The 24,850-nt window shown below is 39.9% G+C and overlaps 1 protein-coding gene across 1 annotated transcript in view; it reads right to left on the reverse strand.

The window, feature by feature from the left end:
• Window positions 1–21,085, reverse strand: part of LOC135510963 (Golgi-specific brefeldin A-resistance guanine nucleotide exchange factor 1-like) — an 81,977-nt gene extending 60,892 nt beyond the window's left edge. The window contains 3 exon segments of the mRNA XM_064932321.1: window positions 11,059–11,125; window positions 11,563–11,666; window positions 20,785–21,085. Of these exon segments, the coding sequence (XP_064788393.1) occupies window positions 11,059–11,125; window positions 11,563–11,658 (163 nt within the window). The 5' untranslated portion in view covers window positions 11,659–11,666; window positions 20,785–21,085.
• Window positions 21,086–24,850: the final 3,765 nt, after the last annotated feature.

The raw sequence follows: 24,850 nt of genomic DNA on the forward strand, positions 1-24,850 counted from the left end.
ATCTAGCCCACACCGAGCCAATTACCACTTCATAAGAATATGCTTAACAGAACATTAAAACCCAATCCAGTTAGCAGACTGGAAAACACTAAATCCTCGGCATTGGTTCACGGCTGACAAACACACATTAGGTGGGCCTAGACCTGAATTAAACTGATCGACTCCAGACTCCGTGGAACACCGCTAAACCTAGAGGAATTAAGAGGACCCTATAGGTTAAACCTAGAGGAATTAAGAGGACCCTATAGGTTAAACCTAGAGGAATTAAGAGGACCCTATAGGTTAAACCTAGAGGAATTAAGAGGACCCTATAGGTTAAACCTAGAGGAATTAAGAGGACCCTATAGGTTAAACCTAGAGGAATTAAGAGGACCCTATAGTTTAAACCTAGAGGAATTAAGAGGACCCTATAGGTTTGCTTAGACATTAACTGTAGGCTAGACCCCATGACACTTAATGTTATCTTTACCTGAATATCTACTGCCATTATGTTATCTTATTTGTCCCTCTTAGGACATAATACCTGAAGTGGGTAGAAACAGCTTAGAGGGTTAAAATAATTTATCTTGGTGAAAATCTATTTCTAGCCAGAGCAATGTTTGTCTCAGGTCACCATTAATGCCGGTGGCAAAAGGTAACTAGCCAGCCATGTTTCCTTATTATAGACTGCACCTTTCAAAACAAAAGCTGTGCATCAAAGTACATTTATTGCCCTTGCCCATCAATGAGCTACATAAGATTGATTTACTTGCACCAAACAGGTTCTACGGTAAATTGGTAGTTATTGATCGATGTCAGCTATTCTATGACAAGAACATATTTGTTATTCACTTCCTTAGTGAGTTATTTTGAAGCACAGAGAACTTGACAAGTCAATGACAAGTGTTCTGATGCAAACTTTCAGGAAGCAATGCTCTACCAGAGAGGAAGAGGTGAAGTGAGAGGTTCCACTCTCACCAAAATCTGACGAAAATAAGTCCAAAGCGTTTCTATGGGATTATTTTGGACTCAAGCTTGTCACCGGCCTTCCCGCCTTGGGGACAACGACATCCATTTTTAGGACGGAGACAAGCATCTCGTCATTATATACAGATCTCTGGCTCTACTCCTCTCCTCTTGCACCTTGCTGGCAGAAGGCCAAACAGAGTACTCCTGTCCCCCTCTTTTTTGGGTCTGTTGTTTTGCTCCCATCTTGTCCTCTGTTCCTGTCAGCACATCCGGATCTTTCACGCCACCCTCACCCATACACCCCAGCCAATGTGCACCCCCCCCCCCCCCCCCCCAGGCCAATATGATTAATGGCCCTTTGGTGGGACTCTCCATCCACTCAGCACATTGTTGAGGCTCTGAAACAGGACAACAGTTGCCTAAGCCCTGCCTGTCAGTCCCCGGTTAGAGCACTGTTAACTGGCCAGATTTACAGCTACTAACCAGCACTAGGTGGCAGCCTGTCTATGGAGAGGACCCCGATTAATCATGGCCATTTGATGGGCGCTTTAACGACGATGGACCAAAAGGCCTAACGCACCCACAATGGACCACATCCTGGCGAACACTGCTCTGCTGGTCATAGTCAGCTCGCTTACAGGGTCTGAACATAAAATGGCCCATATAACTTTTGTACTGTATTGAAGCCTCAAGGTTTCAACTTCCTATGACATATTGTGAAAGTTGTCCAACATTTTGCCATTCCTTTGGCTTAATAGTGAACCCAATAAACTTCCCCAAGCACCCAATAATGAAAGCTTGAGTACTGTTCCTAAAAAAGTTTAACCCTATGCCCACCCCACCCGGACTGGGGCATTAACCCTACGAGGGTGCTAAGCGTCCCACCTTTCCCATGGACGGGGACAGATGAAAGGTTGGGAGAAGTAGCGGACAGGACACCATCTCTCTGTAATGGAAACCATGGTCTCAAGTTTTTGGCGCAATGGAAAGGAAGCCTCGCTCCTCAGGGGACAGCAGTTGTAAATTCCTCACAGGGTCAAACACTTGCTGTACTTCAGCACTGGGCCCACACAAATGTTTCCTTCTGACATTCACAGTCAAAGAGTAAAATGTTCCCCTTACCTTTAAGTCCCCGGTATAGCACAGGGGTTAATGAGAATCCACATGCTCTCAAGGGATGGGGTCAGCAAATATAGGCCACTTTACAGAATTAATTTCAATCGCACACAACCGGTATTCAAAATGCCTACACTGAAGACTAGTGGATTGGGTGTTATAAATAGGTAAAATATCAAACGTCAGGAAAATGACCAGGGTATTAACTGGCTCTGACAACACGATCCTTAGTAATTATTGTCTTTTTGACTGAGCAATAAAAATAACTTCAAAGCTGGGACTGAGAATAAAACCCTCCCTCATCACAATCTAAGTGGTAAGCCCACAGCGTACTGGGGAAATGTAATGAAGTTCACACAGGCAATTCCACTGGGCAAAATGCTTTCATATGTAAACATATTTGCATAAGTGACTGAGCGATATGAATTATGGCTCTTCGTCTTACTTGGCATTTGCTAACTGCATTCTGGCGGTTCAATTGAGTATGATATATATGCGGATATCAGGTGGCGGAGGAGCGCAGAGGACCCAAAGGGCACAGTCAGTTCCCACGTGCACAGGCTACGGCCCTCAGAGGCCTGGCCACGGCTGCCTGAGCACAGCTGTGTGGCCAAGACGGAACACACGAACACACTTGACCTTGAACTACGAGTGTGTGCTTGTTCCTACTTATTGATGGACGAGACTGTACAATGAGTGTTTCCCTGTATGAATTTAACAGCGGTGCTAAATGAATAAGGAAATTCATTTAGCGCCAGGCTGGGGTAAACAAAAAAAAAAAGCTTTCAGTATAAACTTCAAATGACTAACACCAGACAAAATATGTAGAAAAGATGATTGACCTAATTATTTTTCAATAATATAATCTTTGAGAACTAGCAAGCACCAAAATTAAATCTAGACATTCAGGGATAATGGAACAATTCTAAGAACCATGAATTTAGGATAATTTTTGGCATGGCTGGATTACTGACCGGTCACGCCGGCTACGTGCCCACGGCCCTGATTTGTTATAATGTTTGAGCATAAGAACACAGAATTGGCAATGTCAAAATATGTAGAACTTCAGGAAATGTACTTTCACACTGCAACATTCTCTCAGCTCCATAGAAAAATGCATAAAATAAAAGGAAATGAGCTAAAAACGGCTAATTTCTCTCTGCCGCCAATTCCGGACCGATTTAAGGTGAGCCTAACTCCCTGGATAGACCTGGATAGTAGCCCAAGACACTAAAAACATTTTTTTTTAAATAAATATCAGTATACACTTGAACTACCATTAAAAGGGATGAAATCATGAACATAATGTGTTTGAGACTAAAATAACGATTAAAATGTGCTCTCTTGCCTAATTTTGCCACTCCTAGCAAAATTGTCTCTGCATTGTCCTTTGCTCATGGCACAGCGAGGTAATTACCGAAAAGGTCAGTCTGCGAGTGATCAAATCATCGCTACGGCATTCACTCTATGCTTCCACTATCAACCACTGGTGCCTTTCTGGTGATTCCAGTCCATTAGAGGTGTGCCTGTGAATTTCCTTAGTGTTTGGAAAAAAGGGAAAGAGCTGTCAGTCAAAGGCCGGTCTGGCTTTCGATCTTGTGGGTGTTGAAATCTCTAAACCTGTATTTGTATGAATAAAAATGAGGAGATTTAGACCGACTGCTCTCTCTGAAGACTTGTCAAAAATCTGACCTTCGCTGTAAAGGAAAAGGGAGATGAAAAAAAAGAAGATTTAAAGATTTAGAAAGCTGAGGCTGGGAATGACTTGTGCATAACAAAATCTAGAAAATAAGATGACGGGGGGGTACGTGTGAATGAATGTGTTCACCCTGCTCTCTTCTTTCCTACCTCTCAGAGGTATAGTCGACCACTGTACAACCAATATAAATCCACAGAATTATTCAACAGGGGATTGAGACAGATTTGTCTGTTTGATGTTAAACACGGATCCTTTATAGAACACTTCCCTGCCAATGTCACGGGAGAGATCCGATTCAATCTACACATCAAAACAATGTGTTTGCCTTTTGGGATGTTGTAAAACATCCACTGCCTATGGCTTCAATTAGAAAATATGGACAGCTCATCTTAATAGGCATTACCAAATATGTCACAGTGACAATTTGTCACTATTAGTTGCTTGTTTATAATTCCAGTGTAGTGCTGGGATTACCCAACACAAGTCCTCATGGTTATCCTTGTCATCACTGGTCCACTTACTTACCCAGAAGTTCAATGATTAGTGGACAGCACTGGCAAACCATAGCTACATCTCATAGGCATTAAGGCAGACAAGATCCCAAACCAGGCTTGGAGTGAATATAGAACATTCCAATTTAACATGCAAATATGATCTACAATGACCGCTGGAGACATAAAATGTCATACCTAAAACAGTCAATGACAACACAAAATTGTATTTGGTTGCGGTACTAACAGTTGACTGAAACTGCAGGATTTTTTTTTTTTAATTACACACATAAAATGAATGACATTTTGAATAGTAAGCAGGGAGAGTTTGGCTAAATAAAGAGTCCTTATTGAGATTCTTAAGTACAAATAATTCCCCTCCTTGAAACTGTAGAGTCAACAAGTCATGCTGTGTTTCATTCATTTTTTGAAGACATATCCTATGAGACAAAGGGGGAAAGTCTACCCTTTCATTGTTTGCAAACAAGCAGTTCAAGTCTAAAGACGCAGATGCAGATCCTAAATCTGTGGAAAGCACTAAATTATATGGGTTGAATGAGCTTAGTGATGGAAGATTAAGTATTTGGAGCAATCCAAAACATCCCATCCAAAGAGGAGATATTGGGCCTACTTCCCCAAGGGAAGAGAGGGGTGGTGTGAGAAGGTGGGGTGGAGGCATGGCAAATGCTTCACCACTGGCCCAGGCTCCATAACTGTGTTCTCTTTGTTTGAAATAAAGAGAAACCCTCCTTCCAGAAGTTGTAGGAAACTTTTTTTCTTCCAGAAAGAGAGAGACAACACTTCCTTTCCCAGAACAATTTATCTCTCTGCTTGACAAGACTCCCTGCTATATTTACCCAACTAAAATTGCAGATGATATACTTCCAGCTGCACTGTGCCATGGCACATGGCCCTGCCAATCACGCTGGCAGAACAGAGGAAGGAGAACAGAACCTTTAACGGGGAGAAAGTGGCTGAGAAACCTTTCGGGACTAATCCACATTTCCTTCGCTGGTTGCTTTTGTTGTTCGAGGAGCTAAGATACACAGTGTGAATGGAATTACTGGGCTTTCATTAAGCAGACAGCTGGACCACTGCAGCCTCAGAGCACCACTACACAGCCCACCCAGAAGAATTCACACAGAAACAAAAACACATTGATCAGTCAGTCAAACACAGAGTTGGGCTTTGGCCTGGTTATTTGATGTGCTTTTTCCAGGCTTTCATCTTGCACCAGGACAGGTGCATACAGTGTAAGAGAGCCAAATACGCACGAGATTGGGGGTTAAAGGAGGCAATAACATCTCTTAACCCGCCCTACTGTTTGTCCATTGGAAATGTCATGTCAAAACACGTTAGAACCACAAAACAAGATGGAAAAACAAATACTGTACAATTAAGTCAGTCTGCTCAAACGGAAGTCACAACATGGGATAACAGAAAAATATTCAACCATTACAATGATTTTCCAGCATTGTCAGAAGTTTCCCAATTTTTTTTTAAAGAATGGCAACTTGGGCTGAACTTGTTCTGTAAACTAATCTAACTGGCAACCAAGAGACTACAGCATCTACCTCTGTCAAATCAATGTAGCTAAACATAATATAACAACACTTGCCAATGCTAGCTGTGGAACACTAACAAGGCCTTTGGTGTTCTTGGGGGGGGGGGGTGAAAAAGCGTGGCGGATTCCTCCCAGGCCTCTGTCGCAGCCGTGCCTGTCCATCTCGAGGCAGTGGCATTCCCTTGAGGAAGCACTATGCCTGGAGGGGGCTGAGACCGTGGCCGCAGGCTCCATGTGTTCTGTCTCTCCACTAGCTGCTACTGCGGCTGGGGCTGTGGAGCTGCCAGGACTCCCATTGCAAAGGCATGACGACACAAAGACTTGACCGCAGAGTTGGCTCACCGGAGACCATCAGCTAGCACCACTCCATTAAATCCACACAACACAGCCACTCCAAATGATCAATCATTACAGATGTTGATAGAGAGACAGAATGGGGGTCAGGGGTTCTAATGGGGTTGCTGCATGTGAAACCTATATGGCACTAGAGATACCCATTTAATAGAGATGCCATAGACTAGTTACCATAAACGTTTGAATAACTTGAAAGCAACTTGCCATCCCATACTCTACTGACCGACTGATCAGTAGAGTAGGGAAAACAAAATCCCTGGTGGAAACAAGTGAACTCAGGACAGCCAAAATCTTTATGTCTAGCATTTACAAACTATAGCCCCAAGATGAGAAATATGAGCCAAGCCAAACATACACCACTCACAGTCTAAGCTGATTGCTTGAACACATAGCCATGAATATCTATGAGAAGGGCAATACAAACACACCTGTGAAGATACAATCTCTTGTAGACCATCGAGAATGGCACATCGAAAAGATGACTTCATAACATTTTGCATCCTTCTCCCAACATTTGTAAAACAAATATGAAAATTATAATATGTTCCTTCTCAACTTACCTTGTAAAATTATGGTTAAAAACTTGCTTGCTTTTTTGATAAATCAGGAGATCAACACTTGAATTTGATGTGAATTTACACTACAGTAACGTAGTAGGCAAAATAAGTGAAATGTAAAGATTCTGACCAGAAAACAAATCGGCTGAAGTTAGCATACAGTAATTCTGCGCTGCAACCACACACCGTCTTCAGAAAGTAATCACAGCCCTTGACTTGTTCCACATTTTGTTGTGTTACAGCCTACATTTTACATGTATTACATTTAGATTGTGTCACTGACCTGCACACAATACCCCATAATGTCAGTGGAATAATGTTTTTACATTATTATTTTTTTAAGTTAATAAAAAATGGAAAGCTGAAATGTCTTCTTGAGTCAATAAATATACAACCCCTTTGTCATGGCAAGCCTAAATAACTTCAACTGAATTGTGTCTTCCGTATAACATTTTTATGGCAAGCCTATAGAAGTTCAGCAGTAAAAATGTGCTTAACAAGTCACATAAGGTACATGGACTCACTTTTGAATTACTACCTCATCTATGTACCCCACACACACAGATAATTCTAAGGTCTCTCAGTCAAACAGTGAATTTCAAACACAGATTCAACCACAAAGACCAAGGAGGTTTTCTAATGCCTCGCAAAGGGCACCTACAGGTTAAAAAAATAAGCCGACATTGAAGGTCAGTTTGAGCATGGTGAAGTTATTACATTTTGAATGGTGTATCAAAACACCCAGTCACAACAAAGATACACGCAAAACAAAGATACGAGTCCTTCATAACTCAGTTGCCAGAGAGAAAGGAAACCGCTCAGGGATTTCACCATGAGGCCAACGGTGGCTTTAAAACAGTTGCAGAGTTGTGGCTGTGATAAGAGCAAAGTGAGGATGGATCAACAACATTATAGTTACTCCACAATACTAACCTAATTGACAGAGTGAAAAGAAGGAAGCCTGTGCAGAATAAAAAAAATACTCCAAACATGCATCCTGTTTGTAATAAGGCACTAAAGTAAAACTGCATAAAATGTGTCAAAGAAAACAACTTTGTGTCCAAAATACAAAGATTTGTGTTTGTGGCAAATCCAACAACACAAACTGTGTACCACTCTTCATATTTTCAAGTATGGTGGTGGCTGCATCATGTTATGGGTAGAGGTCGACCGATTATGATTTTTCAACGCCGATAGGGATTATTGGAAGACCAAAAAAGCCGATAACGATTAAGTCAGACGATTTAAAAAAAAATATATGTAATAATGACAATTACAACAATACTGAATGAACACTTATTTTAACTTAATATAATACATCAATAAAATCAATTTAACCTCAAGTAAATAATGAAACATGTTCAATTTGGTTTAAATAATGCAAAAACTAAGTGTTGGAGAAGAAAGTAAAAGTGAAATATGTGCTATGTAAGAAAGCTAACGTTTCAGTTCCTTGCTCAGAACATGAGAACTTATGAAAGCTGGTGCTTCGTTTTAACATGAGTCTTCAATATTCCCAGGTGAGAAGTTTTAGGTTGTAATTATAGGACTATTTCCCTCTATGCCATTTGTATTTCATTAACCTTTGACTATTGGATGTTCTTATAGGCACTTTAGTATTGCCAGTGTAACAGTATAGCTTCCGTCCCTCTCCTCGCTCCTCCCTGGGCTCGAACCAACAACACAACGACAACAGCGTTACCCATGCAGAGCAAGGGGAACAACTACTAGAAGGCTCAGAGCGAGTGATGTTTGAAACGCTATTAGCGCGCTAACTAGCTAGCCATTTCACTTCGGTTACACCAACCTCATCTCAGGAGTTGATAGGCTTGAAGTCAAACAGCGCAATGCTTGACGCACAATGACGAGCTGCTGGCAAAACGCACGAAAACACGCCTGCTTCTGCCTACCACCGCTCAGTTAGATACTTAGATACTTGTATGCTCAGTCAGGTTATATGCAACGCAGGACACGCTAGTAGGTAACTAGTGATTATGATTGATTGTTTTTTATAAGATAAGTTTAATGCTTGCTAGCAACTTACCTTGGCTTACTGCATTCGGGTAACAGGCAGTCTCCTTGTGGAGTGCAACAAGAGAGAGGCAGGTTGTTATTGCGTTGGACTAGTTAACTATAAGGTTGCAAGATTGGATCCCCCGAGCTGACAAGGTGAAAATCTGTCCTTCTGCCCCTGAACAAGGCAGTTAACGCACCATTCCTGGGCCGTCATTGAAAATAAGAATGTGTTCATAATAGACTTGCCTAGATAAATAAAGTTGTTTTTTTTACTTTTTTAAAATAGGCAAATCGGCACCCAAAAATACAGATTACTGATTGTTATGAAAACTTGAAAATCGGCCCTAATTAAATCGGCCATTCCGATTAATCGGTCGACCTCTAGTTATGGGTATGCTTGTCATCGGCAAGGACGTTTTTTTAAGGAAATAGAATAGAGCCAAGCACAGGCAAAATCCTAGAGGAAAACTTAAGACAAATTCACCTTTCAACAGGAAAATAACCTAAAACACAAGACTAAATATACACTGGAAATGCTTACCAAGACAAAATTGAAATGCTCCTGAGTGGCCAAGTCACAGTTTTGACAAATCAGCTTGAAAATCTATGTCAAGCCTTGAAAATGGCTAGCAATGATCAACAACAAAAGAATAATGTGCAAATATTGTACAATTTAGGTGTGCAAAGCTCTTAGATACTTACCCAGAAAGACTCAGCTGTAATCACTGCCAAAGGTGATTCTAACATGGGGTGTGAATACTTACAGAAATTAGATATTTTATTTGCAACAAATTTGCACACAAAAAAACGTAAACATGTTTTCACTTTGCCATTATGGGATATTGTGTGTAGATGGGTGAGAAAAACAATTTAACCAATTTTGTAATCAGACTGTAACAATAACATTTTGCATAAGTCAAGGGGTGTGAATACTTTCTGAAGGCACTGTAGGAGACCAACCTAGTGTATGTGAAACAACTAAACCTCTTTTGCTCAGCAAACTATATGAAATTTAAAACTGTCATATGCATCATGTTGGCAACCATTCTGAAAGAATGCAAAGTGACATCATGGAACGTGTTGCCAACATGCAGGATAGTTTTGCAAACTCAGTAGGCCTATAAAAAGTTTATTCCACCAGTATAGTATAGATCAAGATGGGCAGGATACGATGGCACAGATAAGTGCACTGCTGAGGCTGCCTCAAGAAAATGTCCACGTCGAATGGACACCTACGGGAAAGCACAAGCGAGGCAGTCCAAATATGTGGCGATGGACAGGGGTGGCTGAACTGGAAGAGATGCACAAACGGTGGCCCAAGAGACTCCAGTGGAATATTGTTGCGGAATTATTTCCAACCCGGAATAAGAGGACTAAGTAAGTATAAAGAATAGAACATTCTTATGTCTGAGTACAAGGAGAATATTGCCCTGCAGAGGAAATATAGTTGATAGAAGTAGTACATATCAAGAACAAAGTATTGTCACAACCAAAACCGATCAAGGAATTCTTGACAAGAATATTAAGACATGCAGGGAAATCAAATAGATACAGTATATTACTTTATTTTTTTTACTGAATTGCATGTTGTTATAAGAGCTCCGAGATAAGTGTCTTGAAGCGATGTGCATCGCCTCATAGTTGCACACATCTTCCCGTCTTTGTGCAGAGGAGAACACTTGCACAACTTAGCTTAACATTTACCTTCGCCGTCTCGTTCATAATGAGGAATTTGGATAAAAGATTAGCAAACAGTGATATCGTTTCAATGGGACTTCTTAAAATTATTAAGCTGAGTAGTCCCCCCAGTAAGACATTGAGAGAGATAATATTGACAAACGTGAAAGGCCAGCCTATTTCTCTGTGGAAATCTGCTGCACACCTGATTAAATATGCATTTACTCTTCAGGCTGGAGAAGGTACTTTGTGATAACAATCTGAATGTGTTTAGCCCCAAGGTCCCGACTTGCTGAGGTTTATCCATGTAACGTATTGGCGAAGGGAAAATTGAAAATGAAAATTTGGCTTTTGTTTTAAGCTTGTCCGTTTCCATGGGCAAAGACAATTATCATCATTCTCGTATATTGAATAATTGTTAGAAACTTTCACGTGTTATCATATCCTCTGTATCTCTGTATAATATGCTGTTAGGGAGGAAATGGTGACCTAATGGGTCAACTATACAGAGAAGAGGGCTAGTCAGGAATTAGTTAAGGAGACTTCACTACAGATATCTGCCTATGACATGACAATTTTCCCAAAATACAACAACACTTATGTGATGTGTTGTGCTTGTCATTATGACGTAATTACCTTTTATATTGTTGAGAGTCTCCTTCAGGTGGCTGAAGCTGTTAAGCAATGGATCTTGTTCTTCATCCTGTACAAAGGTAAAACAATAAACAATATTGGCATCAACTAAAATTAATGAGAGGACTCTGAACCTCAAAAGTGAAACTATTCAAATGCTGCAGATTTGATTCAAATGAAAACACTGCCTACAATTGTAATACAACGGCTGTCTTCTACTCAGAGTATGTTCATAAGGATAGAGCTACGGTATAGTTTTTTTATGAAGATTAAGCCTGAACACTACACAAACACATCCATGACAGCATTATGAAAACACAATTCCCCCCCCCCATCTATCTCTTAACTTATTAATCGTTCTTCCTTTTGTACCAAGTCTGTCACATTACTTCCTGGAGCAGGTAATTCTACAAATTAAAACTAAACTGTTGTCTTATGTCAAACTAAGCCAAGATTGGTAAATAGCAGTTTTACTCCATTTTTCTTCACCAAGACAAATTAACTTACCAAAGGAGTGTGGGTATTCCACCTTGAATTCCTCTTGATGGCACTTACAACAGTAATAATCTCCCCTTGGACAATGTATATATTCTTGTCGACCATCCTGATATCTGAGAAGACAAACTATAAATTATATAAATTTGCAGTAGGCCTACTTCTTACTCTAAAGCAATAAAATGAATTCATGTAAAATAGCTCGGTAGTCAAAGACCAGCCAGTCAATGCAACTGTCTACACTGAACTATTTGACCCTACAGCTAAATCAGCATAAAGCAGATGGTATCTCTGGACACCACCTCAATATAAAACAATTGGGCAAGCAGAACATTATCAGATTGCGTATGTTAATATTTGAGTAGCAGTTTCCCCATGTACCTCAAAATGGTTGGATTAACCTTTAAGCCGGCCAGAGAAAGGTACTGTAGAAAAATACCCTGTCTATGCGGGGAGATGTTATTGGTACAGGGGGGTGGGAGTGCTGAAATGCAAGCTTTGAATGATAGACTTAAGCCTTGTTCACACTGCAGGCCTTAACGCTCAGATCAGTTATTTTTCAAATTGGTTTTGGAATACTGACTGTCCAAAACAGCAAGTTACAAGTGACCACATCGGATGTGTGTGTTCAGACAGCAGTCATTTGCTGACATGGCTACGCTAGTTGTCATAGTAACGACTGGTGTGCGAGCAGTGGTGTAGGCTGATTGGTGGTGTTGCTCGTGCTTCCTATCACTCAGAAGTTCTATAGCAAGCTAAGCTGAGAACAATACCTGCCATAGACATTTCCCAGATACTTTTAATGTTCAAAATTATAGGTTTAAGAACATGTTTAATAAAGCCTCAAAGGATAAAATGACCCGACTTTCAAAATTAGTCCATTTTGGCTAGCTAGGTATAGCTGTTTAGAGTTCTAACACATTCACTAATTTGCTTGTAAACAATTAACAAGCTAGTTAGCTACTACATGTCCTTGTGAAACTGTCAGAGTAGCTCGTAAGCAACACGATATGCCAAATAATAGTTTAAAACCACTTGACGGCAAATACATTAGATTTGACCATTCAGACAAATCGCATGGCCAGGAATCAGATTTGCATGTGGCTTGAAACATCCGATTACATGTGCTTTTTGGCTGTTCAGGCTGAAGGAAAAAAAGGGCTTTATAAATACATTGATTGATTAAAGGCCAAGTTAAAAAGGCTGGTTGACAAATGGGATTAAGACCTCAAGCAGTTTCACAGTACAATGTAAAGTTTCATATAACAAACCGATAGTGTTTCATACTTTTGTTTTATCAAATAAACAATGATGAATTATCAAATGTTTTTCACGTTAGAATTTAAGAAATATGCACAGGGCTTCATAATTTCAGTAAACTTAAGGGGTGGCTCTCCCATAGACACCAATGCAATAGCAGCTGGGTCTGGTCTACTTGTATATGAACCAAGAAACATTAGCCAGTGAGATGTCTCGCTTCCACTTCAGTCTCTGCTGGAGTGACAATATAAAGTCATTGTGAGCAACGCACTTGTACCAGAAGTCCATTTTGATGGGACAGAAAGTGTAGTTTCATGAAACACCGGCACAAACCCAGCCAAACAAATGCACAGGAATAAAAGGGAGAGGCGTAGCAATTGAAAGGAAACCATTTCAATCAAACCAACAAAACCAGAAGTGAGGACGTGACGGTTGAACATGACCAATCAAATGAACGCAATTTAAAAGCTCTGCCATACCACTTCCTTGGGGGTGTTTTATACTGGCGGTCATTTTAAACCATGAACAACTTCTGGAATTTTTACTTGTCGCACCAAGCCTTGGAAATGGTTACGGATAACTTTATAAACGGTACTCGGAGTCTGCAATACTCTACACCCCAAGGCCACAACCTTCCGAATGTGATTCCGCAATAAAAGGTAAGAAGCAGTCTTATTATTTGTCAACAAAGCAATCTAGCTAGATCACTAAGTTAAATTACTACAGCCAATAACGAATGTTACTAGCTAGTTAAACTTTGTAGTTAAAAGGATCATGTTACATGGATTTTAGTTATAAGAGTAAGAAATTGCATGTTCCTGTTTTGACTAAAAACAAGCCAGCTAATGTTTATTTGTATATGTTGTAGGGGGTAATGTTAGCTAGCTAGCTACCAAAACAAAGTTGGCTACCCAACAGATAGCTAGCTAACCATGCCTAGTAAAATACAGCAAAGGAGAAAGCGGCTATTGACAGTTCATTTCTCTCATTAGCTCATGGGACCCTCGGGCCTGCCAGGAATCTCTTCGTGCGGGGGAACGACGCATCACCAAACGAGGGCATGGAATAGAGTTCGATCAATTAATCGGAATGGCTGATTAATTAGGGACGATTTGAAGTTTTCATAACAATCGGAAATCGGTATTTTTGGGCGCCGATTTTGCCGATTTGTTTTTATACCTTTATTTAACCAGGCAAGTCAGTTAAGAACACATTCTTATTTTCAATGACGGCCTAGGAACGGTGGGTTAACTGCCTTGTTCAGGGGCAGAATGACAGATTTTCACCTTGTCAGCTCGGGGGATCCAATCTTGCAACCTTTCAGTTAACTAGTCCAACGCTCGAACCACCTGCCTCTCATTGCACTCTATGAGGAGCCTGCCTGTTACGCAAATAGTAGAAGCCAAGATAAGTTGCTAGCTAGCATTAAACTTATCTTGTAAAAAACAACCAATCATAATCACTAGTTATAACTACACATAGTTGATGTTATTTCTAGTTTATCTAGCATGTCCTGCGTTGCATATAATCGATGCAACGCTGGGGGATGATTTAACAAAAGCGCATTTGCGGAAAAAAGCACAATCGTTGGACGACTGTACCTAACCATAAACACCAATGCCTTAAAATCAATATACAGAAGTATATATTTTTAAACCTGCATATTTAGCTAAAAGAAATCCAGGTTAGCAGGCAATATTAACCAGGTGAAATTGTGTCATTTCTCTTGCGTTCATTGCACGCAGAATCAGGGTATATGCAACAGTTTGGGCCGCCTGGCTCATTGCAAACTAATTTGCCAGAATTTTACATAATTATGACATAACATTGAAGGTTGTCATTGATAGATCAGTCTGACTGAGCGATGGTAGGCAGCAGCAGGCTCTTAAGCATTCATTCAAACAGCACTTTCGTGCGTTTTGCCAGCAGCTCTTCGCAAGCACAGCGCTGTTTATGACTTCAAGCCTATCAGCCTAATGGCTGGTGTAACCGATGTGAAATGGCTAGCTAGTCAGCGGGGTGCGTGCTAATAGCGTTTCAAACGTCACTCGCTCTGAGACTTGGAGTAGTTATTCACCTTGTTCTGCAAGGGCCGCGGCTTTTGTGGAGGAATGGGTAATACTGCTTTGAGTGTGGCTGTTGTCGATGTGTTCCTGGTTCGAGCCCAGGTAGGGGTGATGAGAGGGATGGAAGCTATACTGTTACATATAGAGAGAAATAGTCCAATAAATACTATATTAACTACAACCTAAAAACCTCTTACCTTGGAATATTAAAGTCTCATGTTAAAAGGAACCACCAACTTTCATATGTTCTCATGTTCTGAGCAAGGAACTCAAGACGTTAGCTTTTTTACATGGCACATATTGCACTTTTACTTCTCCAACACTTTGTTTTTGCATTATTTAAACCAAATTGAAAATGTTTCATTATTTATTTGAGGCTAAATATATTTTTTATGCATTATATTAAGTTAAAATAAGTGTTCATTCAGTATTGTTGTAATTGTTATTATTACAAAAAATATATATATTTAAAAATAAAAAATAAAAAAACATTGCCAATTAATCGGTATCGGATTTTTTTGGTCCTCCAATAAATCGGTATCGGTGTTGAAAAATCATAAATCGGTCGACCTCTAGCATGGATTTCTAACAACTCATGGCCAGGCTGAATCCGATGCTGGACTACAACACAGTGGTTGATATGAACGAAAGGCCTTATAAACAAGTAGCTCAACTATTCCAACAGCAGCAGCAACAGCAGAGCTCTTCTCCAGTGACTGCACCAGGACAGGCATTTATCGGGCAAGATGGAATGAGCTATCAGTAAGTTAATTGTTTACTTCTACAACTTGCACATTAGTGGTAGCTTAATGTAGAATATTTGAATCCTGTACATTTGCTAATGGTAGTATTTTCTGTTTTAATAGTGGACAGTAAGGGATCTACACATTATGCTGGCAAGAACAAATATATGCCGCAAGAAAAGTGAGGACAAATTTGTTTATGACTTTGACAAAAAAAGTTTCCAAGCAATGCAGGGTAGGTTGTTGTATGATGGCTGTCTTAGCATTCTCAAATATGTTACATTAAATAGTGGTATAAACTGCATAAACTTAAATTCATGTCTCAGATAAAAGTCCTCACAACACCTGTGTATGGTCTGTTGGTCAACCAGCTGAGATTAAGGTAAACAGATGGAGAGGTGGAACATTGCAGAGTTTGAAGGTGAGTAGTCTCAGAAAGACTGACTGCCTAACATAGTTCTACATCTTACTTTTTCAAGAATTTTGATTAGAGGTTGACCGATTAATAGGAATGGACGATTAATTAGGGCCGATTTCAAGTTTACGTAATCGAAAATTCGGTATTTTTGGGCGCCGATTTCCGATTATTTTTTTCATTTTTCTTATACCTTTATTTAACTAGGAAAGTCCGTTAAGAACACATTCTTATGTTCAATGACTGCCTAGGAACTGTGGGTTAACTGCCTTGTTCAGGGGCAGAACGACAGATTTTCACCATGTCAGCTCAGGGGTTTCAATCTTGCAACCGCACAGTTAACTAGTCCAACGCTCTAACCATTGTACTCCACGAGTAGCCTGCCTGTTACACGAATGCAGTAAAAGCCAAGGTAAATTGCTAGCTAGCATTACACTTCTTATAAAAAACAATCAATCATAATCACTAGTTATAACTACTAATCCAGTTTAGCAGGCAATATGAACCAGGTGAAATTGTGTCATTTCTCTTGCGTTCATTGCACGCAGAGTCAGGGTATATGCAACAGTTTGGGCCACCTGGCTCATTGCAAACTAATTTGCCAGAATTTTACGTAATTATGACATACATTGAAGGTTGTGCAATGTAACAAGAATATTTAGACTTAGGGATGCCACCCTTTAGATAAAATACCGAACGGTTCCATATTTCACTGAAATAATAAACGTTTTGTTTTCGAAATGATAGTTTCCGGATTCGACCATATTAATGACCAAAGGCTCGTATTTCTGTTTGTTATTATGTTATAATTAAGTCTGATTTGATAGAGCAGTCTGAGCAGCAGCAGGCCCGTAATCATTCATTCAAACAGCACTTTCGTGCATTTTGACAGCAGCTCTTCGCAAGCATAGCGCTGTTTATGACTTCAAGCCTATCAGCCTGGTGTAACCAATGTGAAATGGCTAGCTAGTTATCTGGGTGTGCTAATACAGTTTCAAACGTCACTCGCTTTTAGATTTGGAGTAGTTATTCCCCTTGCGCTGCAAGGGCCGCGGCTTTTGTGGAGCGATGGGTAACGATGCTTTGAGTGTGGCTGTTGTTGATGTGTTCCTGGTTCGAGCCCAGGTAGGAGCGAGGAGGGGGGCGGAAGCTATACTGTTACACTGGCAATACTATAGTGCCAATAAGAACATCAAATAGTCAAAGGTATATGAAATACAAATGGTAGAGAGAGAAATAGTCCTATAAATACTAACTACAAACTAAAACCTCTTATGGAATATTGAAGTCTCATGTTAAAAGAAACCACCAACTTTCATATGTTCTCAAGTTCTGAGCAAGGAACTGAAACGTTAGCTTTCTTACATAGCACATATTGCACTTTTACTTTCTTCTCCAACACTTAGTTTTTGCATTATTTAAACCAAATTGAACATGTTTCATTATTTATTTGAGGCTAAATTTATTTTATTGATGTTTTATATTAAGTTAAAATAAGTGTTCATTCAGTAGCTATAATTGTCATTATTACAAATAAAAAATAAAAATTGAACGATTAATCGGTATCGGCATTTTTGGTCCTCCAATAGTCGATATCGGCGTTGAAAAATCATAATCGGTCGACCTCTAATTTTGATACATATAATTATTGCTAATATACCACACTGTCTGAATTAGCAACCATTAGTGTGTGTGACAATGGTGAGGTGTGAGGGTCAGGATAACTACATGGTATGTCTAGGGCAGGAAATATTGGCAGTCAGGATCTCTAGTCTCCACCGAGTGTTGTTTGAGTTTATTTTTACAGGGACAGTGCACATTAATCAACGTTTCAGTAAAAGTGCCGGTTTTAGCCAGTCGGCTAATTTTCAACCGCAGTCCCTGGGCAGGTTATTAAAAGCAATTACAATATAGACAATAGCAACATAGGACAAGCAAGACGTAGCATACAGACAGAGCAACATAGAACAAAAGGCCGCAAGACAAAATTCATAAAAGCAACAAAGTGTTTCCACACCTCACAAGCTACAGACAACAGATAACAAGGAAAGCGGCAACACACAGCTAGGGACCATGTTCACAAATCTGATTGACCTTTAGCCATGTCTTCAAGCATTTTGTAAAAGTGTGATATGTGGTGCAGTTATGTGTGTCTGATGGCAGTGTATTCCAGACATGGGAAGCTCTCACAGAGAAAACGGATTTACTAAAGGTGCTTTTCCTTAAGGGAACTAACTATACAGTCACCTCTCATGGCAGACCTTGTGGATCTGCTACCACATATTTGGGTATTCTGTTTAACAAAAATACTGAGTGGAGGGGGAGCCAGGCCATTTAGGATCTTGAATACAAGACATGCGTCGGTGTATTGCACAAGAATTTCCCATATCAGGAGCTCATGCTTTCTGAGGACGTAACAGTGATGATGGCTATTGGGCTTCCTATCAAGCACTTTGAGAGCCTGTTGTACAGCAAGCTTGGGCCCAACTAGTCAAGCAGTATGTTAAGTGGGGGAGTATCATAGATTTGAAGTACAGTTTTGCTACCTCTGTAGTCAAACAATTTCGTATAAATCGGAAATTAGTTAGGTTGAATTTGGTTATTTTAATTACCTTTTTCACATGCTTTTTAAAAGAGAGGTTGGAATCAAATATGATGCCACGGTACTTAAAATCCGATACCACCTGGAGCTTCTCCCCTGACACACAGACATCTGGCTCAGTAGCAGCTGTTGCCCTCTTTGTGAAGAACATGCAGTTTTTTTCACATTGAGATGCAAACACGAGTCACTGAGCCACTTTGTAACCTGGACAATTACAGTAGTGAGTTCTTGTGCAGCTTGTTGTTTGCTCTTTGCGTGCACATATATCACTGTATCATCTGCATACATTTGAACTTCAGACCCAGTACAGACAGAAGGCAGATCATTAAGGTACAGGCTGAACAGGAGGGGCCCCAGTATTGCCCCTTGGGGCACGCCCACATCATAGCTAAGAGTGGGCGACAGCTCATTGCTCACTCTGACACACTGAGTTCTGCCTTCAAGGTATGATTTCATCCATCCAAGGCATCAGGGGAAATGTTGAACTTGGACAATTTTGTGATGAGTGTCTCATACAGTATCAAAAGCCTTCCTTAGGTCCAGAAACACAGCCCCAACAACGCCCCCTTTGTCCATCTTGGACTTCACATTTTCCATGGCCGTATCTGTGGAGTGTTTCGCTCTGAAGCCAAACTGCATGGAGGGTAATGTGAAGGGGCTGTTGTTGAGGTGGGCAATCAGTTGTTCTGCTACACACTGTTCAACAACCTTTGACACCACAGGTAGTACTAATGGGCCTGTAGTTACTCACGTCAGCAGGGTCGCCTGATTTAAAGATGGCCGTTATTATGGCCGACTTCCATACACGTGGAAACACCCCAAGACCAATAGATGTGTTTGTGACCTTAGTAATGGGGCCAATAAGTGACTCTTTGTAGTGTTTAAGAAAGGTAGAGTCCAGCCCAAACACATCTTTGGCTTTAGAGTTCTTTAGTGAGCTAATCACCTTGTTCACCTTTGACTCAGAAACCTCCCTTATGATGAAGACAGGTTGAACATAATTTACTAGCAATGAGCCCAAGAAACCAGTGGAGGGGTTCTGTGTCAGTATCCTGACGGAGTCAATACAGTAGGAATTGAAGGCTATTGCTATTTCGACTGCATCCTGTTTTAGAAATCATGGTGAATACTATGATCTTTCCCTGTTAACTTTTTTAGATTCTCCCAGATCAGTTTAGAATTTCCCTTTGATTCACCAATTATGTTAATAAAAAAGTTTGCCTTGGCCTGTCTGATTTCTTAATTCCCCAAGGCTCCCCTTATCTAACAGTCCGTGGAGAAACCATCTTGAGTGTTCAGAGATAAAACACCTAACTTCTTCTTATTGGTAGGGAAGTGGCTAGAGAGTCTTCAGTCTTCTTCTCAACTGAAATTAGTTAGCTACTTGAAACTCCCCATGTTTTAGACTCGTTTATCAGTAACATCCGCGCGACTGACTACCTGTCATTTTGACATCTATGCTACTGTGTCAACTGTGGATGGATTGATAACCTAACAGTAGCATCACTAGCAAACTAGCTACTCACCTAGCCTTGTAATTTACAGGCCTGGCATAGATACGATGGTTAGGCTAGCCCAGCTAGCTAGCTGGCTGCGAAGTAATAAAGGCTTGCTTACATGTTGGGATTATCTTCATTTAAACATGAGTTGCTGATTTACAACAGAATATTCCTAATGCTGCAGTGAATTTAGTTTTGATCACCAATCATGTGATGGCTGGTACAATTTAGCTAGCTAGTGAATTGGCTAACTAGGGTAATTGGCTCGACACCAATGTTACAATCTAGCTAGCTAGCTAAATAACTAACCAGCTACATAGACAAGTGGTTTGGGAAATTATTGTATAAAGCTATCGATATGCTTTATCTATTAGATAGCTACCCAACGATAGATATTTCACGGCCAAAGATTAAACTAACATTAACTTGGTGAGACAACTAGCTAGCTAACGTTAGCTATCAAGTTACGTAGCTAGCTAGGCTCAGTCAAATTGGACAGGTCGGTTCGCTAGTTCTGCCGTAATTTACATTGTTGACGACACACAGTCGGGGTGAAACAATGACTGTGTGAAATGAGCTTTTACTGGATTTATGACTCATCAACTAGAAAACTAACATTGCGCCAAACTGAACTGTGAAAATAGCCTACCTGTATGGTTGCAGTTCCAAGATGGAGTCTTGTACAATTTCAACTGATGATAGCTAACTTAGTTAGCTAGCAAGCTAACTGGCCAACAGTGATGACCAAAAATCAATTACAACGTATAGGACAATTCAAATATTTTGACATACCAGTACGTGAGTCATATTAAAACCCACAACTATTGATTCATTCGGTAATTTGTTCCTAATATGGACAAATGTAACACATAAACCGGCTGTCAATCTGTTCTTGGTAAACACACTGACGTGTAAAACCTGGGTCTTCACAACCGAACATGCTGCACTGGGATGGTTTGACAACTCTAAGCCAATCGCCTGTTTTGTTTGACAGCTCTCTAGGCTGACGAAATATAATTCCTATTGGAAAAAAATACCTTGAATCAATAGAAGACGGACGTTTTTTTTTACATTTATCATAACTAGCTACATAAACTTCTGTTGACTTATCCATAAGCTAATGTATCCAACTACTCTAGCGACATGAAATCAAGGAATCTAAATGGGCGGGACTAACCGTAAGCAAGGTTGATTGAGTGTTCGTGATGACGAAAGCATTATGGTCAGCATCCTTGGAAATGCAAAAGACTGCAGCACTTCATCTTTGTAATCTTCATCTTTGTAATCTGGTGTAAACAACAACACAAACTGTCATTGCAGCCCATGTCCCCAATACCTATATGGTTGGTTCATCTGTTGATACACATGTTTGAAGGTTTTGGGTGATTGATTCTGTTGGTGGCCCAGTATGATGAAATTATCATACAAAATTATTTCTGGAGCCAATGTTTCCTTATGCATTTATGGCTGTGCTATTCTTTAGCATTAGAAAATGTAGGCACTAAAGTTATTCCATAATGATTAATGAATTAATAGATAGGCCTATTAACCGTGTAAGGAGGGACAACTTAATGTAAAAATATAAAAATGTTAATGTAACGTTAGGCTACAGTGCAGCATAAACTGCATTTTTGTGGAAAATTAAAGCATTTATGTTTCTATGTGCAGTGTAAAGATATTGTAGGGTTTTCTATAACTAAATCAAAACCCTTATCTCGCTGAGTGATGTCAGTGGCCCGTTTCTAACCTGAAAGTATTACTTTCTGTTTAAAACATGCAGCAGCAACTCCTTACAATCAAAGCCCTCTATTTGCTCTTTTGCTAAGTGTTTGATCACCTGTGGGGTTTGTAATTGCAACATTTCATCTGCAAATAAATGCACGTCATAGACAGGGCAACCCCACTGAGGCAATAACAAGAGAGTTGAGCATACCACAAATGTCATGTATGTACAGGTGTATGACTGACATCTTTATGGATGTCAGTAATACACCTGTACATACATGACATTTGTGGTATGCTCAACCAATAGGTTATATTTTGTACAAATTGTAGTGAACATCTGCTAGATTAGCACAAATAAACACCTGGAACCTTTTTAGATTATCTTATTTCATCAACAAAACAAAAATTGTTCAACCGTTTGCACATTGAAACAATGTGATAATGTATTCTCCAAACAGCAGAATCATGCTTCCATAATCATGGACAACGATGTGAAAGAAGTAGGCTATTGAATGATCATTTATGATGGAATGTTGCGCTGCCTGCGTATTATGATGTGTCCTCATTTGACCCATAGTGTGATATGTTTTGACTGAATGTCCCCGTCATTCTGTTTCCACACTTCTTCTCCACACTATGTGAAACATCTGGATTTCTTTTGATTACATTTACTTCATCCAAACTGCAAATATTTACTCAAGATATCTGGGAAGTGGTCCTTTGTAGCTCAGTTGGTAGAACATGGAGCTTGTAACGCCATGATATTGGGTTCAATTCCCGGGACCACCCATTCACAAATGCATGCACACATTACTGTAAGTTGCTTTGGATAAAAGTGTCTGCTAAATGGCATATGTTATGTAAGTAACACTAATCATTATTCATAGTTACTCTATTACAGACTGCTAAAACTAACGCCAACATTAGTAATCAGTTGACAATGAAACCAGAGTTGCTTATAGAATTCCTTTGTCATATTTCTCAGGCAATTGAATCTAACTCATATATTCATTTTAAGGCAGCGGTGGCTTCATTTGATGGAGTTCGGCGTAGGCATATGCATTGTTTGCCAGGTAGTTGTAAGAAATCTGACAAAATCCGTTTTAAGGCACAGTAAGCCTATTGGTGCTGTAATAAGATACAGTATAAAGCTTAGGCTATTATCAAAGACATTTGTGACTACAAGCTAAAGACAAATTTGGAATTTTGAAGACAATACTCGTAAAATGGTGATGGACCTTCAAATCAATTAGTTTTCGCCAGTGACTAAATCCTATGCCAATATTGGCTACTTGACATAAAATTATGGATATGTACAAGGTCGTCCTTCTATACAGTTTGGATTGTCATTGGGCAAATGACAAAAGACACACAGCAAATTGGCCAGTGTTAACTAGTGTTGATTTTTCAGTTTAACATTTCTAGTTTTCATTCAGGAGTTCAATTAACTTTGTAAGAGTTAAATGAACACTCAGTGGTGTAAAATAACCCCAGTGTTGGTGTTAATAACCAGAGTTGAACCAAAGCCAGGCCCATCATTATCATATTTCCCATAATGTTCTATTGCAGCTTGATTTTTAGAATTGTTTGTTTCAATATCTTTGTTTTTGCATATATTTGATTGGTTAATTAATCTTGTGCTACTCAAATATAAATAACATAGATTTTTCTAAACAAATCCAATCTGTTTCTTGGACTTATTGCACTGGTTACTGAAATTGTTGTTCCAGTTTACATGCTTTAAGTAATCTATAGTCTCCCCAACCCTGGCAGTCATTCTGAATGTAGATTGCGGGTGAATAGAAACTATAAATGTTGGATATCCCCACTCTGGCTGGATTCCAATAGGAATTTCACATCCCTTTGCAAACCAGCATAATGTGACTTGCAGGTCTGATGTGGAATGTAAACCATGAGTTTCAGGCTACTGTATTAGGGTAAAACTAGGCCCTCAAAATAAGGCCTTGTGGAATATCTATGGTATTGTCTTAAAATCATTGAATTTAATTATAACATATTCCCTTAGGATCTCACTTGGTGAAGGCCACAGGGCTAGAAATGAATGAATGCAACAACCATGTCTCTGTCACTAACAAATACAATCATGGGTAGTAACTGTACAATTCACTCGAAAGGCAAGGGCAAGGAAATATGCAAATAAGGCTTTACACTAATCGCAGTGTTAATTTAACACTGACAAATGTGGACCATATAGACACTGGGACAGTGTTCAATTTAACACACTCAGTGTTGATTTGACACTGGAGAATTTTCTGTGCAGGAAGAATTTGTCAGCAGTGGGTTCAATACACACAATGTCAACAGGGAGTGCATGGGTGTTGTTTGGCGGATCATCTTATTCTGGAACTTTCATATTGGATATCCTACGTTTGAATTAAAATGCATTGGCAAACTTCATAATTTGCATCATCAATTAATTACTTAATCACAGATAGGCGAAAGCTGTTTATCTGGATTATTGGGGAATTATATAAGATTAGTTGTTACTATTAAATGCACATGGGTACCATATATTATTTTAGTCCATGTTCTCTCCCCTCCTTCCTATGGCACCGAGCGTTCCTTCGTGCGTGGAAGGTTGAAAACCCTCAATACCTGTTTAACCTACACGTAGCTGTCACGTTATAGCCTTATTCACATATCAATAATGATACATCCAAGAAAGAAACTTTATCGCCATGCGTTTGTCGTAATGATGAACTTGAAATACGATCAAATAATTGGCTACTTTGACTCAGCTCGATATCACCTGGACAAACCGAAGCGAAAAGCTACGCAAGCCGAGAATACAGAGAAAAGTGGCGGGGAGAGGTCGCATTCATGTGAGAGTGCATGGCTGCAAGATAGAGGGGGAGAGAGAGAGAGGGAGAGAGAGAGAAAGAGAGAGAGAGAGAGAGAGAGAGAGGTAGAGAGTGTGTGTGTGCGTGCGTGTATGTGCGTGCGTATGTGTGTGTGTGCGGGTTGCTTGC

This window comes from Oncorhynchus masou, chromosome 23 (assembly GCF_036934945.1).
Source record: "Oncorhynchus masou masou isolate Uvic2021 chromosome 23, UVic_Omas_1.1, whole genome shotgun sequence".
In the NCBI taxonomy this organism is placed as follows: Eukaryota; Metazoa; Chordata; class Actinopteri; order Salmoniformes; family Salmonidae; genus Oncorhynchus; species Oncorhynchus masou.